Raw genomic sequence first — 20,168 nt, 5'->3', positions numbered from 1 at the left:
TATTTTTTGTAGAGATGGGGGTCTCACCATGTTGCCCAGGCTGGTCTCAAACTCCTGGACTCAAGTGATTTGCCTACCTCAGCCTCCCAAAGTGTTGGAATTATAGGTGTGAGCCACTGTGCCCAGCCAAATCTGGCCTCTGTCACAGGAAGACTTGGCAGAGAAATGAAACTGATGGCATTGAAACAAAAGTGCTACACTTGAGAGCGAAAGAAGGCAAACGAGCTAGCAAGAAAATACAAATTATAACAACCTTTGGCTTTTCTCAAAAGTCCTAGGATGAGGGTGCAAAAGTCCTCAGTGCGGCAGCCTAGCCAATTTACACACCCACAAACAGGGTGCTTCACTGAGGAGGGAGTTAGCGTCTGCAGGATCCTAAGCAGGTGACAGGTCTACATAAGGCTCTAAAGGCCCACTGGATGAATGAAGAAAGACGCACCTTGATAGCCGCTGGAACTGAACACTGTGGCCAAACTCTGCAAGGCCTTTCCTATCTTCTGATATTCCTTGGGTAATGCTGAAAGACAAAAAGGAATAAACGATTAGTTTTCTGAGCAAACTGAAATGGGATTAAACTATTTCCTAAAAGTGATTATAGTAACGTTTGAAGTGATTCAAAATAGTCTATAATATCTTCACAAAATACTGTTGCAAAAGTGATTGTTTTTTCAATTGATTTCTTTCGATTATTTTAATTGACTATTCAACTAATGGTGGATGCTATTATTACTGACAATCACTCCTACATTCTCATTCACCAAATGAGACGTAAGTGAAATGGAAGCTCCTTCAGATGATTTCTAGCTTACAAAGTACTTCTAGCGACCCCACGCTTGATCATCATGATAGCCCCTCTACCAGATGCAGAGACACCATCCTCATGCTGAGGATTAGGAAAATAAGGCTCAGGTAACTGACTTGCCCAAGGTCACATGGCTAATAAATGCTGGACATGGACTTGTGATTCCAAATACGTAGCCTTTCCCACTCTGTTACAGGTGCATAAATGACCATTTGCAAACCATAACCACCAAAGACTGAAAGCAACAAGGTATGGAGAAAAATACAACAGTCAGACTTCGCATGACCAGGGAAGAGGGGTTTGAGTTTTCTCATCTGCATGAAGCGATGATTTCAATAAATGACCCCTAAGGTTTCTTTTTAAGGTGCTAAGATTCTAGGATCACTTTGGAGAACTTCCCAAGAGTCTCTGCACCTTAAGCTACTTTCTTTGCATCTGTATGGAGTCCCCTTAAATGGAGCATCTGTTTGCCTTTCAAAAGAAACCATTATTTGCATTTAAAGACTCACTGCAGTATTAAAGGAGAAAAAGAAAACTTTTAATGTTTCTTTAAAAAATATTTAGGCCAGAGACATTTGAGGTAAGGTCTATAAGCTGCAGTTATCAGGAAACATGAATCCAAATTACATGAGCTCAGTTAATTCTAATAAATTGTACCCCTGTGGTACCTCAGTTTTGCCTCTCTACCTAAAGGCACCTGGCATGTGGTTCACCATGCAGAGTGTGTGCTAGAGTTTTCATTCTACACATTAGGAATTTTAAAGAACTACTTTGAGAAACAGGAGGAGATATGCCTGAGTCAATCCCTTTCCCCACCCCACAAAAGAGCGGCCTGAGGCCAGTATTCCCTACTTTCTACATTTGGCCTTGTGAATTACACAGGACATGGAGTTGATCAGACATTAGACATAAGGGATTTAATTTTTAAAAAGATATCATAATCCCAAATTTTTATGATATCCTTAAAAAATGCAATTGTAAAATTTACACTCAGGAAAAATGGCTTTCAAAGAACATACAGATTTAAATGATGTGTTATGATGGTCTTGCAAGAGTTTACAGTCAAAATTAATTCATTGCCTTTAAAAACTGAATTCTTTCATTTATACTTTAGAGCAACGGTCCCCAGCCTTTCTGGCACCAGGGACTGGTTTCATGGAAGACAATTTTTCCATGGATAGACAGTGGGTCGGGGGGATGGTTTGGGGATGAAACTGTTCCACCTCAGATTATCAGGCATTAGATTCTCATAAGGGCTCACAAGCTTGTATGCGTGGCTCATAATAGGGTGCAAATTTCTATGAGAATCTAATGCCACCGCTGATCTGACAGGAGGCGGAGCTCAGGAGGTAATGTGAGTGATGGGGAGCGCCTGTAGATAGAGATGAAGCTTCACTTGCCTCCTGCTGTGCGGTAATGGTCCATGTACCAGTCCATGGCCTGGGGATTGGGGACCTCTGCTTTAGAGAACAATGTCAACTTTGCTTTTTGTTCATGAGTCATCCTCTATGACCAAAGTCTTGATACAGGTTTTGTTTTCTAGATGCTGCATTTGTATACATTATTTTCTCAGGGCTAATTCTATATATTTAGGATACAGCATCATATTTCTTTGCTATGGGAAAGAAACAACTGTTATTCCTGATGTCTGCCCCTCAAGCACGAACAGCTGGTATGTTACAAGCTGTTTTGTTGGTATAAGATAATATGTGGATGGTAAAGCACCGCTGGTACTGGTATTATTGCTAGTAGAGGAAGAGGCAGAGGTAGTTATTGGCCAATGGTTGAGGTAAGGCAGGGCCTGGCAAACTTCCTCTGCAAAGTGCCAGATAGTAAACGTTTTAGGCTATATGGAGCCACAAGTTTCTGTTGAAACTACTCAACTCTACCATTATGACACAAATGTAGCCAAAGACAATATACAAATAAAGGGGCATGGGTGTGTTCCAATAAAACTTTATTTACAAAATAAGTGGCAAGCCAAATATGGTGCTCAGACCATGGTTTACTGACTCCTGATGTAAGGCTTTGGATTTTCAGATCTGGATTGAATAGTAATACTGGCATTGTCTTTGCTGTGCTATCTTATTAATTCATCTACAAGTCACTCCATATTTAGTTTCCTGCTCTTTAAAATTATTATTGGATTTCAAATTCTGATTGTTTTCCTTTTTTAGTGTAAAAATATCACCTTTAAAAAAATCATTACAAGAACAGATCCCTTTCCTATGCTGAGCATCAAAGGCTGATATAAAAGTAGGTATATGTTACTCATAATTCAAAATATAAAACTTTTTTTTAACTGAATACAACCAATATTCCTGTATGGTGTTACGAGGTGAAGGCCAGAAAATTCTTAGTGATAGATTAGAAGGCCCTGTTCTCTAGAGGTTAAGACACAGCAATAAGGGCAGACCAGATATAAAGGAGAGAAGTCCTAGGACTCTAAGGGAGTTAAAGACATCTGCGCATTGGACAGCAGTGCAATCGCAGCATTTCAGGGCTTGACAAGTCATTCTGCAGCCTCTGAGCCTGTGGGTGTAACAGGGCAGCAGCCCGCAGCATTAGCCCTACAGCTGGATACAGGACTATTTTTCTATCCTGGGCCACATGTGTGGTGACAGAGCTGCACAGTTCTGGGAAATACAGGAAAAACCTTCAGCAGAATGAAAGCCTACAAACAAAGGAGAAGGAGGGAGGCAGGAAGTTCTTAGGGACACAGCAGAGTGGTCAGAAAGCCATGACTGACAGCGACACTCTCCCCTCGGCAGTGCTTCTGCTGTGACATATTTTCTACTACTAACTATATTGGTTTTTCTAAACACTATGGCTTTAGTCAAATACACAACATCTTACCAAATGGATGAAGATTAGAAAATAAAATCATGAGACTAAGAATAACTACAAGCACTCTGAAAACATGCAAAAATGATTAATTTTCCAAAGATTATAAAGCCCCAAATTACTGGAACTAATTAAGTGAACGTGGTGTTCCCTATGAGATTTCTTAACCTGGCTTTGCTGGTCAATGTTCTGTGGTTTAACTCGGGTGAAGTGAGATCAAGCAGAATCACAGGAGGGACATTACTGCCGTCCACCAAATACACTTCTGTTCGAGGCAGCAGGTTCCCCTCTATGATAAGGGACATAAAACTGAGCCTGCATCACCCCCTACGAGCCCAGTGCACTGTGAGGAGTGGACTTACGGCCCGTGCAGCGCTTCCAGTGCTCCTGCCCCACCGTCAGCAGCTCCTTCACGCCGTCATCCATGGCCTTGGTGAACTTCCCCACAGCCTCGCACTTCTGCTCTCTGTGGGTGAAGGCAGCCGTCAGTCACATAAGCAGGAGAAACAGCACTGCTGTGGGGATACTTGGGCCAAATATAACCACAGACACTTGTTTTCTGGCATGATAACAACTCCCCTTTCACTAAGTTAGCCTTAAATACAGGCTTGATGCAGACATTTAAAGAACTACTTAAAAAGCGCTGATTTATATTTTAACTTCGCTTCCTTTCTGCCTCTACAATTCTTTGTGAATTTTAAAATTATTCTAAAGTAAATAAAATAATAATTTCTTGAATATCTTATTTAGGAAAATTCCAATCACTGGGGGGACCATCAAATCTATAAAAGAATAACAGGGGTTGCTAATGCTAGCTGGCCATTCATTCCAAGTACTCCATGAAACAGAGACAATAACCTGGATACACAATCACCTAAGTGATCCTAAAGATACTAGTTCTTTCTAAGGATGTCAAAAGTGTATTTACCAACCTGAAAAGATCACAATATACTGTTAGATGAAAAAAGCAGATTATTAAAAAAAAAGTCTAGTGTGAGGTCATTTTTGTTTAAACAGTCTTTCCTATAATTACATACGTACAGAGGAGGATTTGGGAGACTAAACATTAACATATTAACACTGATTTTCTCTCTGGGTGGTTGAAGGGTTATGTGTATGTGTGTTTCTTGTCTATAGTTTTGGTAACACATACGCAATAATTTTATGATAACAAAGCTTAAAATTATGTAGTCCCAGCTACTCGAGAGGCTGAGGCAGGAGAATGGCGTGAACCTGGGAGGCGGAGCTTGCAGTGAGCGGAGATCGTGCCACTGCACTCCAGCCTGGGTGACAGAGCAAGACTCCGTCTCAAAAAAAAAAAAAAAAAAAAAAAAAAGCTTAAAATTGAAAACCACGCAAATTTCTTTTAAGTCCATAAGAGAAAAGGAACTACTCCAAAGTTTCAACTGACCCTGCATTTAAAAAACTACATGATTAAAATCAACCAACAGATTAAAAAAGCATACAGGAAAAGCAGGTTAGAGACTGCTTCCTCAAGGCAATGTTCAAAGAGATTTGCTGTCTGAATATTGCGTGGGTTTTAGGTGGCTCCGTGCCGCTTGGTTTCATCACACTATTGGAAACAGCTACTCAGCACCGTGTCAACTATGAAATCACTGGCTTCAAGGTGAAAGAAAGATTGTAATTTGATGTTGCGGTTAGAAAGACAGTACTTCTATGTACAAATGATGTTTCCCTTGTCATTGGACTACAAATCCCACTCATTTCATAAAAGTCGAGTCTGATTTGAGTTTCGGCTGCGGCTACACTGGCTGAAGCCTGATGGCCAAAGGAGGAGGGTGCGGATTGAGAAGAAAGAAAACCTGGCAGCGTCTCTCACATTTCTACTAAGTCCAAGTCAGGTGCCTCTGGTTCCATGGTGGAAAATATCATGACTCCCGCCAGCTCATCTCTCTCGGCCTTCCTCTTTCCAGTTTTCCATTCCTGTAAATGAGGATGTTGTAAGGTTCAAGCGGAGAGCACAGTCAAACTGATCTTAAAAATTCCCAAACAGGACCAGCTCATTTATCACCTTTATCTTTCTAATTTTCAGGAAGCAGCTCCCACTCTATCTCCCTCTGCACCATGGACTAAATACCTTTATACTCCGAATGTAATCTCAGGGCATGAACAGTGTCATTCCACAGAATGGTCCTAATGGGACCAAATCTTTTAAGAATGAACCAATTCAGCCATGTTCTCTTTCCAATGGCTACCTATATAAAAACAGCAAACAGAAACACCCTATACTTTTTTTTTTTTTTTTTTGAGACAGAGTCTCACTTTGCCTTCTAGGCTGGAGTACAGTGGCATGATCTCAGCTCACTGTATCCTTGAGCTTCCAGGTTCAAGCAATCTTCCCACCTCAGCCCCCAAGTAGCTGGGACTTTAGGCGCATGCCACCATGCCTGGCTAATTTTTGTATTTTTTGTAGAGATGGGGTTTCACTGTGTTAGCCAGGCTGGTCTTGAACTCCTGTGCTCAAGCAATCTGCCCACCTCGGCCTCCAAAAGTTCTGGGATTCCAGGTATAAGCCACTGTGCTCGGCCCACCCTATGCATTCTGACCTAGTGCCTCCAATATTTAGGTTATCTGTTTTCTAAAAAGGTAAATGCTTTTCTAAAATATAAGACAGAAACCAGTATTATGAGCTATTTTTTAAAAAATATTAAGATATACACACACAGAGTACCCAAATCAAAAATATCCAGTGCAATGAATTGTCACAAAGTGAATACTTGCCTAATGACCAACTAGGCCAGGAAGGAGCAAAGAGCTCCCATTCCAAAAGCCCCCGCATTGTCCTTTCCCCAAGCACTGCTACCTCTTCCCTTCCCCACAAAGGTAACCAGTAATCTCTCTCTTATGGTTTTCATTTCTTTGCTTTTCTGCTACGGTTTGAATGTGTTCCCTCCAAAATTCATGTTTTGAAACTTAATAGCCAATGTGATAATATTAAGAGGTGGGGCCTTTAAGAAGTGATTAGGTCATGAGGGCTTCTCCCCTTGTGAATGAGATTAGCATCCTGATAAAAGGGCTTGATGGAGGGGGTTTGTCCCTTTTTGCTCTTCCACCTTCCACCATGTGGGGACTCAGCATTTCTCCCCTTTGGAGGATGCAGCCTTCACCAGACAGCAAATGCTGGTGCCTTGATCTTCGACTTCCAGCCTCCGTAACTGTGAGAAATAAATTTCTGTTGTATATAAATTATCCAGTCTCAGGTATTTTGTTACAGCAGCACAAATGGACTCAGACACTTTGTTTAGAGTTTTACCACCTAAGCATGCATGCTACCCTGTCCTGCTAGTTTTTCAAGCTAGCAAAGAGCCCTATAAATGCGTTCTTTGGTGCCTGGCTTCTTTTGCTCAATCTTGCTTAGGAACTACAGTCAAGATCTTGTGTAGAACTACAGTTCATTCATTTCATTGCTGTATAATATTCTACTTTATGAGTAATCCCCAATTTATTTATCTATTCTACTACTGGTAGCCACCCTTATCAAGTTATGAATGAAGCTGTTATGTAGATGTCTCCTGGTGTCTGTGTGCCTGCATTTCTATTCAGTACATATCCAGGAGTGGAAATGCCAGGTCATATGAGAGGGTTCAACTTCAGTAAATGCCAAACTTTTCCAAATTGGTCTTACCATTTTCCCCCAACATGTTATGAATCCCAGCAGCATCTCACCTCACCAAGATGACACTTGGTATGGTCAGTTTTAGCCATTCTGGCACGTGTGTAGTGGCATCTTATTGTGGTTTTAATGTGTATTTATTGATTGCTAATGAGATTAGGTACTTTTCTACACATCTGCTGTCGATTCAGATACCTTATTTTATGAAGTACATGATCACATCTCCTATTTTTCCACTGGGCTTACTGATGTTTTCCTATATTCTAAAATCTAGCCCTTCATTGCTTATATATGTTGCAAGTATCTTCTACTCAGTAGCTTGTTTTTCGCTTGTCATGGCTGAAAAAAGAAGTTCTAATGTAGTCTAATTTATCCACATCTTCCTGCATAGTCCTTTTCATGTCATATTTCAGGAATTCTTCCCTGCTCTCTAGGATAGGAGGCTGTTCCACGTTACCTTCTGTAAGCATTACTATGCTGCTTTTCACATTTAAATCTGCGAGCCACATGGAATTCATTTTCAAGAAGACCATATACAATGAAAACTTTCAAACATATACAAAAGAAGAAAAGTATAATAAACCCCCCAGGTTCAGCTTCGATAATTACCAACACTTTGCCAATCTTTTAAAAAATATCATTAGTTTAGTAAAAGAGATACGGAAGTCATTTACATGATGAAGGCTTTCGGAACTGTGGTGGCATGTGATGCCATTTCAGTAGGGATTTACTTCGGCTTACACACTTTCCAAGAATGGCACCACCTCTAAATAAGAAATGACCTTTGTCTAGAACTACTTTGCTGCCTCCATATTCTGGGAAAACTTTAACTTTCACTGAGCTAACTGGTTAAATCTTTCCACCCCCACCTTTAAGGTCTGATCCAATAGCTACTACTGTTGCTTGCAATACTTTTGAGATTTTTCTGGAAGTATGACGACTCCTTTGGCTATAGTTTTGGGTGCTTTCCTTTCAACCAAAACTCAGAGTGAAAGAAACTTTCCAAGTGCCTGTCTGCTGTGACTCCACAGGAGACCCACAGCTCCACCTTCAGCACATGTGGCCAAGGGAAAAGCCGCCCAGGCACCACTGCTCCCCGGGAGGTACCAATCTTATTTCATAGGTATTCTCCTCCATTTTACCTCTGGGATTTTTTTTTTCTTACTTTAAAGCTAATTTGAAATATAATACATACATATATGTATTTATATATATTTGAGACAGAGTTTTGCTCTGTTGCCCAGGCTGGAGTGCAGTGGCATGATCTTGGCTCACTGCAACCTTTACCCCCGGGTTCCAACGATTCTCCTGCTTCAGCCTCCCAAGCAGCTGGGATTACAGGTGTGTGCCACCACACCTGGTGAATTTTTGTATTTTTAGTAGAGACAGGGTTTCGCCATATTGGCCTGGCTGGTCTCGAACTCTTGACCTCAAGTGATCCGCCACACCCAGCCTGGGACATGTTTTAAAAACATAACAATATCAATAACAACCCTAATAAAATCAACTGCAGATTGTAGTGAGGTAGCGAGCACATTTCATTTCCCTGCATTTTGCCATCCAACTGACCCAGCACCAATTACTGAAAAGACTATCCTTTGCCTACTATGCCCAGTGCCATCTTTGTCATAGATCAAGTGTCTACTCTGCTCTACTGGATGGTTTGTCTAGCCTTATGCCAATGCCATGCTTTTAAACTTTTTTAGCTTCACAATGAGTTCTGATATGCAATAAAGTCCTCCTCCTATTTCATTATTTTCTAAGAGCATCCTGGCTATGCTTGGCATTTTGATTTTCTACATATGACATCTTTATTGTTTCCAGTCCATGAGATGCAGTATTAGAAAATTTATTTAGGTCTTCTATTATTTTTCTCAATAATGTTTCATAGTTTTCTATGTAGATCTTTTGTACATTTTCTTGTATTTATTCCTGGATATTTGATACTTTTGATGTTACTGTAAATGACAGGTTTTTTTTTTTTTTTAGATTTTCAATTTCTGTTTTTGCTGATAAATATGCAATGTCTTGTATCCAGCTACCTTACTAACCACTTATTTCTAATAATGTCTCTGCAGATTCTTTGGGGGTTTCTGTGTCTACCATTTATTTACATGAGCTGCTACTTACCACAGAATCATAGTTTCTATGTAGTTCTACAGTGTCATTTAGCAAGTGAGGAAATTCTGGCCCAAAGGGATTAAATACCTTCACTAAGACCACAGAGGCAGCTAGAAGTGGCACTAAGACCAGAACTCAAGGGCCCTGACTCCAAGTTCTTTCTTTTTTCTCTTATACCACTTTTATGACACGTTGATCCCTCTTTGAAGGTGGCATTTAAAAAAACCAACACAACTGATGTCTAGGATTTATTAACTCCACCATGCAGAAAACATGACCTTCAGAAATGCTTTCTAAATCAAATCCTTGGAAAATCTATCAAATAAGCTCTTGTTAAAGTCTTGTGGGAACCAGGAAGGCAACAAACTTGGAGGTGGTTCCCTGTAGTTTCTGTAACTACAAAGTAACCCAAATATTTACTGAATTCAAAGAACTTAGTTTCACTACTATATAGCTACATGACACACAGTGTGACTGAGTACCCTATCTCACCATAAACATATACAAATTCCTAAGACATGGTGAGGAGACCTGTGATATACACAAATTAACAAAGACATGGTGAGGAGACCTGTGATATACACAAATTCACAAAGACATGGTGAAGCATCTCCATGTTGTCTAATTCCCAATCTGGTGACATATAACATATCACATGAGCTGGTCAATTCTAGAAATAGTCAATAACTGAAAATAAGGCCCAAATATGTATGTTAAGTGTATGCATACACCTGTAAACATACACCGATAAAGCCCTAATATTTAAGACTTACTATGTGTTCACTTCAACAAGTGAAAATTACTACAAAGAAGTTTAGCAAGTAAACCTCTTGAAGTTCCAAGAGGGTATATGATATTCCATTATTTCATTAAAGACAAAAATAGCTTCATAATTTATTTCCCAGGCTGATAATGTATTTAGCATCTGCTGTGGCTTCTGGGCCAACTCCTGCTTTTATTCTTTAGGGTGCTAAGAGATGCAGTATTTGTTGAGAGAAATTGTGGAGGAAACATCTTTAGAGAATAAAATGATACAATAAGGAGTACAGTAAATGCTTACTGAGAGAGAAAACTATTTCCAAAGCAGACACTTTTGAGACATCAGGCAGCCAACGTTTCCTTGATTTTAATGAAGAACAGATGACCACTGGCAGACTAACTGGCCACAGGGGCAGGCAGAGAGAGAGGCCAGCACTGACTCTGGACTCACCATTACAGTGATGAAAATGGCCTGGCTCTGAGAAGAGCGGCTCATGTCTGCCTCTCCCTTTCCTGCCATCATGCTATTACATTGTAAGGGCAACGTGATCGGGAAAATCAGTCACTCCACTCCCCTCACTTCATGCTGATAATACCTTCAGAGTTTGGGGCCTATCCTCCTATTTTTAAAAACATCTAGGGAAAAACTGCTGACCCTATTACATCCCTCACCCTGCCCCTGCCCATCTTGAGCCAACCCACTCCCAGTGTAGGGGGAAGCCCTTCTGGCAGGCAGTTCTTCACACATCATGACAAATTTCCTATGGTGGGGATTTAGGTTTCTGTCCCCTCACTGTCACTGGAGGAAGTGAGAAATAACTAACCAACATAATTTTAACTCCTTTCAGAAATAAGTTTGGTGTGAATGAGACAACTCTCAATATTCTCTGATGCCATATTAACACAATGTCCTACCTTCTCATCTCGGAAATTTAGGAACTGCTGGAAAACTTCACTTTCTGAGATTACTGGATGGCGACACATCCTGGTCATCCAGGCCTGAAGTCTCTCCATGCGCATTTTGATGAATTCCTCTTCAAAGCGGCCTGCAAGCGACACACCAAGAATGACATACAACTTTGTCTAAAATGAATGACTGTTACCATACTGTAACTGAAAAACCATTTCTATGTCTACTGGCTATTGGGTAGAAAGCTATTTAGCAAAAGGTAAACCATAGCGATTTTTAACTAATCTAAAAAACAAGCAACACAATGAATGCTCAAAGGCCCACAGGTAAGATGCAACAGACTTCAGTTTTTAAGAACATAATTCCAATTTAACATATTCACATATTGTGACAAGAATAATGACAACCTCAAAGTGCTACTTTCTTCAAGTATCCTTAAAGTACTAAAAAAAAATTAAATCTTATCTCAACATGAAAACCTGTCTCTTTCCTATAAGCTAACAGGCCAGTTTCTGTGTGGCCACATGAAGTCCTATAAGCAAGAAAGGAGTGATGAGTGGAATTTAATGTCATTCTTACAAACGACATGGTATTTCCATATTATCAAAATGTGTCCAAATGCAATATAAATTACATCTATACAAGTTTAAATTTAGCATTATGAAGAGTAACCCAAGGCTATAGCTTTTTTCCTCCAGGTATTTTAAATTACTTAAACTGAAATACCAAAGGAATTTTTCCACTAATGCAATAATAGAAGTTGCTATTCTGGAACTTGTGACTCTACTAAAACAGTTTAATGAGTGGTCCTTTCTGTTTTAAAAGTAGAAAGTCAGCTTGACAAGAATAGCATAACAAACATCAAGTGAACACTAAGAATGTTTATAAACCTACAAACAAAAACTACTATTAGTTGAAAGCCTTCTAGTGGTAGAAATTCCAGCTATGGCCTGGAGAGATCAGCTAACCCTACCCCTCAAAAGCAACTCTAAAGCTAGACAACAGTAATAAAAACAACCAAATGAGTGCTCTAGAAATCAACAAAAGGCGAATGGCCACCTGAGAAGTGTTTATGCTTGAAGAACTGAGCTTCAGGCGACGATGGTGGAAATCTGTGGTGTTGGGAGGCTGCTCCTGTCTCCCCCGCATCTGCTGCCTGTGTGCCACCCACCCCACGTGTTCGACATGGTGGTACCACTAGGGTGGACAGGCTGTGAAGATGGGCAGCTGCAGCTTCTCCGTGAGGGTAGAAGGCTCGCTTGGAGTGATGGGAGATGCCATGTTCAATGGTGGTGTCAGTGGCAGTGACAATCTCAGAGACAGATGAACAGGAAGGGACAACAGCCCTGATAGCCAAGGTCGAACCATGCATATTCCAGGCTGAGGCTGTATGCATACACATTGGAGACCAGAGGGGGTCCAAGCCAGGCACACAATCCTGGTCAACTCTGAGGCTGTACATACAAGTAAAGGAGACACAAAAGGGTCTGGTAGAAAGTAAAAGCCAGGGCAACTTAAAAATGACCTGAGCTTTGAATGAGTTACATCGAGTTACAGTTACACTGACAGAGGACAGGAGCCCTAACTTACTGGCCTGAGGTGGTTGGGTACAACCTCTGTCAGTCAATCAAAGGCTTACTACCAATCCACAGACACAGGAGCAAACTCTAGGAAGACAAATATAAAACAAACAAACAAACAAACAAACAAACAGCAATAACTGAACTTCCAGGAAGACAGACTTCAGAGATTTAATCTTAGGCAAGTTACTTAACAAATAAAAAGCAGAAACAACAACCTTCAGAGAGGTAAACTCAGAATCTGGAGTTGCTAAAATATATTCTCAAAAATGTCCAGTTTTCAACAAAAAATTAAGAGATATGCAAAGAAATAGCAAGATATGAACCATACTGAGAAAAAAACAAACAGTCAATAGACACTATCTCTGAGTGTCTGCAGTTGTTGAATTTGGCAGAAAAAAACAATGTGGCAGATAAAGCAGATTCTATAAGGATTTTCAAAGAACTAAAGGAAGCCTAAAAAATTAAAGAAAAATATGACAGAGAATCAACACACGGAGTTTCAAAAAGGAGAGAGAAGTTACCAAAAAAGAATCACATGGAAATTCTGGAGTTGAAAGTATAGTAATTGAAATAAAAAATTCACTGCAGATAAGGCTCAACGGAAGATTTAAGGTAGCAGAAGAAAAAAAACACCCAGTGAATTTGAAGATAGATCAACAGAAGTTAACTAACATGAAGAACACAGAGAAAAAAAACTAAACGTAAAATATTAGAATACATCAAGCACACCAAACACTTGTAATGAGAATCCCAGAGGAAGAAGAGAGAGTGAGACAAAAAATATCTGAATGACTGATCATGCATAGTAGAGTGGGCACGTGAGATAAACAGCATTAACAGCTGACTTGCTGTCTGACACAATGGAGCCAGATCGGTACGACTATCCTCTAAAAATAAAGACATACCCAGATAAATAATGAGATAATTCACTGATAACAGACCTGCATTATAAGAAGTATTAAAGGAAGTCCTTCAGGCTAAAAAGAAATTACTAAAGATGGTGACTTGAATCTGCAGAGACAAATAAGCAGCACCAGAAATATAAGGATTAATGTAAAAGATTCTATAGATATATTTTTTTCTAATTTGTTTCCTTAGTGTCTTTAAAAGACAAAAGACTGTAGAAAGCAGTAATTACCACAATGTATTGTTGGATTCATAACATACAGATGTAATATATATAAAAATAATGGCATAAATGAGGGAAGGGAATAAAGCTATATAGGAGAAAAATTTCTTTATTTTACTGGAATTAATATTAATCTAAAGTGCACTGTGATGTTAAAAAAGATGCATATTATATCCCTTAGGGCAACCACTATGAAAATAACTTTAAAAATTTAGCTTAAACAATGAGAGGAATTAAAACAATACACTGTAAAATATTTAACACAAAGAAAAGGCAGTAAAGGAGGAAAAAGAAGCAAACACAGAAAACAAATAACAAAATGGCAAATGTGAATCTAACCATGTCAATAATTATATTAAATACAAATGGCCTAAAAACCCCAATCAAAAGCAGAGATTGTCAGACTTGATAAAAAAGTAAGATCCAACTATCTTGCCTATAAGAGAAACAGCTTGATTTCAAAGGCACACATATACTGAAAGTAAACGGATGGGAAAAGATATACCATACAAACAGTAACCATAACAGAAATGGAGTGGCTATATTAATATTAGACAAGTACACTTTAACACAGGAAATCTTACTAGAGACAATGGGGGACACCTCATGATATAAGAGGTCACTACATCAGGAAGATATTAAAATTACAAACTGTATGTCTACCTAACAAGAGAGACTCAAAATACATAAAACAAAGTGACAGAATTAAAAGGAGAGATAGTCCACCAATCATAATGTTAAATTTCAATACCCGATACTCAATAATTGATAGAACTAGAAAGAAAATTGGCAAGGATATAGAAACCTGAATAACACTATCAACCCAGCCTAACTGACATGAATGAAACACTCCACCCGGCTGCTACAGACACATATTCTTTTGAAGCACACATGGAATATTCCCTATGACAGACCATATGCTAGGCCATAAAATAAGTCTCAATAAATGTAAGAGGACTAAAAATCATGCAAAGTATGTTCTCTGAACATAATAAAACTGGAGGTCAAAAGAAAAAAATTCAGGAAATGGCCAGATAGTTGGAAATTAAACACAGAGTTGGTTCTCTGTATCCACGGTCTCTGCATCCATGGATTCAACCAACCTCAGATTGCAAATATTTGAGGGAAAAAAAATTTTTCTGTAATGAATATGTATGGACTTTTTTCCTTGTTATTATTCTCAAAACAATACAGTATAACAATGATTTACATAGCATTTACATTGTATTAGGTATTATAATTAATCTAGAGATGATTTAAAATATACGGGAGAATGTACATAGGTTATATGCAAATACTATACCATTTTATATCAGGGACTTGAGCATCCATGGATTTTGGTATCTGTGGGAGGTTCTGGAACCAATTCCCATAGATACTGAGATATAGGTATATTTCTAAATAACCCATGGATCAAATAAGAACTTATGAGAAAAATTAGAAAATGTTTTGACCTGAATGAACATGAAAACTCAATAAGGTAGACTTTATAGAATGCAGCAAAAGCATGCTTAGAGGAAAGTTTTTAGCATTTAATGCCTGTGATAGCGGAAATATCTCAAAACAATAATCTAAGTTTCTATATTTAAGAAACTAGAAAAAGAATAAATCAAACCCAAACCAAGCGATAGAAATGATAAAAGAGCAGAAACAATACAATAGAAAAGAGAAAAATAAAAATACATAAAACCAAAGAAAAAAAGAGAGGTGACAATGATCAAAATCAGAAATGAAGGAGTAGACCTAACATCTTTAAAGGTACAAAGAAATACTATGAGCAACTCTAAAACTATACCTAACAACTTATATGAAATAAATTAACTCCCTTAAAGACCCAAGCTACCAAAGCTCAGCCTGAATAGTCCTATAGCTATGAAGGAAATTAAATTCATAGTTAAAGCCTCCCCACAAAGAACACTCCAGGTCCAGATGATTTCAATGGTGAGTTCTATCAAACACTTATAGAACAGTGTCAATTCTATATAATCTCTTCCAGAATATAAAAAAGGAGGGAATAGTTCCAAACTCATCCTATGAGACTAGCATTGCCCTGATACTAAAACCAAAGAAATTACAAGAAAACTATAGACCAATAACCATCGTGAACCAAATCCTCAACCAGATATTATTAGCAAATTTAATCCAGCAATATATAAGAATAATCTATCACCATCGAGTGAGGTTTATTCCAGGCATGTAAGGCTGGTTCAGCAGTGGAAAGTTGATCAATGTGATTTGCTGTATTAATAGCAGAAGAAAAGCCATACAGTCACTCGATGGGTACACAAAATACATGGGACAAAATCCAACATCTATTCATGAACAAAAACTTTCAACAACCTAGAAATAGAAGAGAAATTCCTTAACTTGATAAAAGCACATCTAACAAAAAACCTACAGCTAACATCATACTTAATGGTGAAAGACTGAATGCTTTGTCCCTAAGATCAGGAATAAGCCAAAGATGATTCCTCTCACTATTTCTACTCAAGAGCATACAGGAAGTCCTAGCAAGTGCAATAAGGCAGAAACAGAAGTAGAAGGCCCATGGATTGGAAAAGATGAAATAAAACTCTCTATTCCAAGCTGACATGATTGTCTACATTAAAAAAGAAAAGAGGGCCGGGCGCGGTGGCTCACGCCTGTAATCCCAGCACTTTGGGAGGCCGAGGCGGGTGAATCATGAGGTCAGGAGATCGAGACCATCCTGGCTAACACAGTGAAACCCCATCTCTACTAAAAATATAAAAAATTAGCAGGGCGTGGTGGCGGGTGCCTGTAGTCCCAGCTACTCGGGAGGCTGAGGCAGGAGAATGGTGTGAACCCAGGAGGCGGAGCTTGCAGTAAGCCGAGATAGCGCCACTGCACTCCAGCCTGGGCAACAGAGCGAGACTCCATCTCAAACAAAAAAAAACAAAAAAAAAGTAAAGAGAAAAAAACCAAAGAATCCATACCCACAAAAAAGCTCCTGGAACTATTGAGTGAGTTTAGCAAGGCCACAGATAAAAGGTGACTATACAAAAATCAATCGATCTCTATATGCAATACATAACTAGAAAATGGAAATTTAAAAAACAAACAGTACCATTTACAATGCAACTCTCCAATGAAATTCTTATATATAAATCTTTTTTTTTTTTTTTTTTTTTTTGACAGAGTCTAACTCTGTCGCCCAGACTGGAGTGCAGTGGTGCAATCTTGGCTCACGGCAACCTCCGCCTCCCGGATTCAAGTGACTCTCCTGCCTCAGCCTCCTGAGTAGCTGGGACTACAGGTGTGTGCCACCACGCCTGGCTAATTTTTGTGTATTTTTTTTTTTTTTTTAGTAGAGATGGGGTTTCGCCATGTTGGCCAGGTTGGTTTCAAACTCCTGACCTCAGGTGATCCACCCACCTCGGCCTACCAAATTGCTGAGATTACAGGCATGAGCCACCGTGCCTGGCCTGAAATTCTTAAACATAAATCTAACAAAATAAATGCAGAATCTGTATGTTGAAGACTACAAAACCCTAATGAAAATCAAATATGATATATTTTTATACATGGATTAAAAGATGAGATATCAAGATGTGAAAATTGATCTACAGAATCAATGCGGTTTCAATACAAATTCCAGCATGATTATAAATATCTACAAACTGACATTTAAATTTACTAGGAAAGGCAAAAGAAAAAGAATAGCCAAAACAATTTTGTAAAGGAACCAAGTTGGAGGATTCACGCTACCTGATTTAAAGACTTACCATAAAGCTACACAAGTCAAGACAGTGTAGGACTGGCGAAAAGGATGGACACGTAAATCAATGGAGCAGAATAGAATCCAGAAATAAACCAACAAATACAATCAACTGATTTTTTTTCTCTTACAAACATGTTTCTAATAAATGGAAAACAGATCTGTCTTTCCAAAAGATGGTGTGAGACCCACTGGATATCCCGATGTGAAAAAAAAATGCACTACTTCTACCACACTGCACACCTTATACAAAAATAACCTCAAAATGCATCAAAGATCTAAATGAAAAGCCTAAAACCTTTAGAAGAAAATGTTGTGAACTGCTCTTAGCCATGACACCTCAAGCACAGTCCATGAAAGAAAAAACTGATATAGTGAACTTCATTAAAATTAAAAGCCTTTGTTATGCAAAAGACACTGTTAAGAAAGTAACAAGGCTAGTGTGGTAGCTCATGCCTCTAATCCCAACACTTTGGGAGGCCGAAGTGGGCGGACCGCTTGAGCTCAGGACTTCGAGACCAGCCTAGGCAACAGGGTGAAACCCTGTCTCTACCAAAAATACAAAAAATTAACAAGAAGTGTTGATGACAGCCTGTAGTCCCAGCTACTCAGGAGGCTGAGGCTGGAAGACTGCTTGAGCCCGGGAGGTCAAGGTTGTAGTGAGCTGAGATGGTGCCACTGCACTCCAGCCTGGGCGATGACAGTGAGACCCTGTCTCCAAAAAAAAAAGAAAAAGAAAATGACAAGCCAAGCCACAGCTGTGACAAGTTATTTGCAAATCACTTATCTAACAAAGAACTTGTTTCTAGAAAATACATATATATATTTAAAAAAATCTCAGGATTCAACAATAAGAAAACAGACTGATAAAAAATGAGCACAAGAGCTGAACAGACGCTTCAGCACCAAAGATCTACAGATGGGAAATAAGCACATGAAGAGATGCTCAACCCCACTCGCCATCAGGAAATGCAAATCAAAACCATGCTGAGATACCACTGCATACCTATCGGACTGGTTAAAATGAGGAAAAACTGACACTATCAAGTGCAGGTAGGGATGTGGAACTACTACTGATACTCTCATATATTGCTGGTGAGGATTCCAAAATGGTATAGCCTCTCTGAAAAACAGTTGGGCAATTTCTTAAACATTAAATATATACTTGCCAACTGACCCAGTCATTTTACTCTTATTTACCCAAAAGGAATGAAAACTTACGTTCATACAAAAACCTGTATGCAAATGTTATGGCAGCTTTATTCATAATTGCCAAAAGCTGGAAACCCAAATGTCCTTCAATGAGTGAATGGATAAACAAGCTATGGTATATCTAAACACTGGAATACTATTGGCCACGAAAAGAACAAACTATTGACACAACAAAATGAATGAACTGCAAATGTGTTATGCTAAATGAAAGCAGTCAGACTCGAAAGACTATACACTGCATGCTTCCATTTATAATGACATTCTAGAAAACGCAGAATTATGAACACAAAGAGCACATCAGCTGTTGCCATGGTTAGGACTAGGGGGATGGGCAGCATGAGGGAACCTGGGGAGGTGACGGAGCGGTTCTGTATCACGAAATGTAGTGGTGGTTGCAAGACTGCAGTGGTAGCTGTCAAAACTCAGAACTGTACACCAAAAAGAGTGAATTTACTGTACCTAAGTTTAAAAATAAAATTTAAAAAATGAAACCTGAACTTTCCTTTAGAAATTATGAGTATAAGCCAGGCAATGGTGGCGTGCACCTATAATCCCAGCTACTTGGGAGGCTGAGGTGGGAGGATCACTTGAATCCAGGAGGTCAAGGCTGCAGTGAGCTATGATTGTGCCACTGCACTCCAGGCTGGGTGGCAGAGTGAGACCGTCTCCAAAAATAAATAAATAAATAAATAAATAAAATATAGATAGATAGTATTATGCACCTACATATCAAAAAACTTTTATTACCTAAAAAGTGGACTTGAACAGAACAATGAGTCTAGACACCATCATTGTACTAAAGCATTGCAAACTTTGCATTTACTAGCAGTAGATTAAGCAGAAACAAAGCCTTGTGCCTTGGAAAAAAGACAATTCACCTCCTGGCCGGAAAGCCAGTCTGGACCTGGGATACGATGAACTCCCCATTATAGCCAGGTGAGTTGTACCCAGAGTTCATTATCCTATCATTGGTTGAAATTTAGTGATCCTTATTTTATTCAAAAATTATTCTTGTGAAAATTTTTCTGACATAGCTGGTTTAGCTCTAAGCTTATGACTTCAGATGTTATTTTATGCTTGGTAGAATTTTCAGACCAAGTTGCAAATAATTAGAAAAAAAGAGGAACTTTTATTTCCCTGTTTTCCATGAACCTTACTAAGGTTTTCACTAAGTATATGAATATATCAGTTTGGTACCAGGAATAAAACTATATTCATTCAATATTATTTCCATAAAAAACAAAAATCTCTAAACAAATAAAGAAATGTTAACTGTACATTTTTTCATGAATTGTCGAGTCCACAGGAATGTCATAGCATCACCTACTAAGCATTCCTTTTTCTTTTCTCCCGTAGTTGAGTGAGAGGGGAGTTCTTACATAATAATGATCTGTGGGCATCCCAGGCAGGAGGCACACAAGTGAGGGGGAAATAGAGC

General features: G+C 38.9%; 1 protein-coding gene across 3 annotated transcripts in view; it reads right to left on the bottom strand.

Annotated features, from left to right (window-relative positions):
- The window catches only part of SNX9 (sorting nexin 9), a 120,444-nt gene that overhangs the window by 11,814 nt on the left and 88,462 nt on the right, over window positions 1–20,168 (bottom strand). For all 3 annotated transcript variants that reach the window (XM_001144722.7, XM_009452308.5, XM_016956527.4), the window contains 4 exons: window positions 11,076–11,206; window positions 5,487–5,590; window positions 4,009–4,112; window positions 440–517 (listed from right to left, as the gene is read on the bottom strand). In XM_001144722.7, the coding sequence (XP_001144722.1) occupies window positions 440–517; window positions 4,009–4,112; window positions 5,487–5,590; window positions 11,076–11,206 (417 nt within the window). The remainder of the gene's footprint in view (window positions 1–439; window positions 518–4,008; window positions 4,113–5,486; window positions 5,591–11,075; window positions 11,207–20,168) is intronic.

Source organism: Pan troglodytes, chromosome 5 (assembly GCF_028858775.2).
Source record: "Pan troglodytes isolate AG18354 chromosome 5, NHGRI_mPanTro3-v2.0_pri, whole genome shotgun sequence".
In the NCBI taxonomy this organism is placed as follows: Eukaryota; Metazoa; Chordata; class Mammalia; order Primates; family Hominidae; genus Pan; species Pan troglodytes.
The sequence above is the reverse complement of the archived record's forward strand: the minus strand, read 5'-3'. Positions and strand labels throughout refer to the sequence as shown.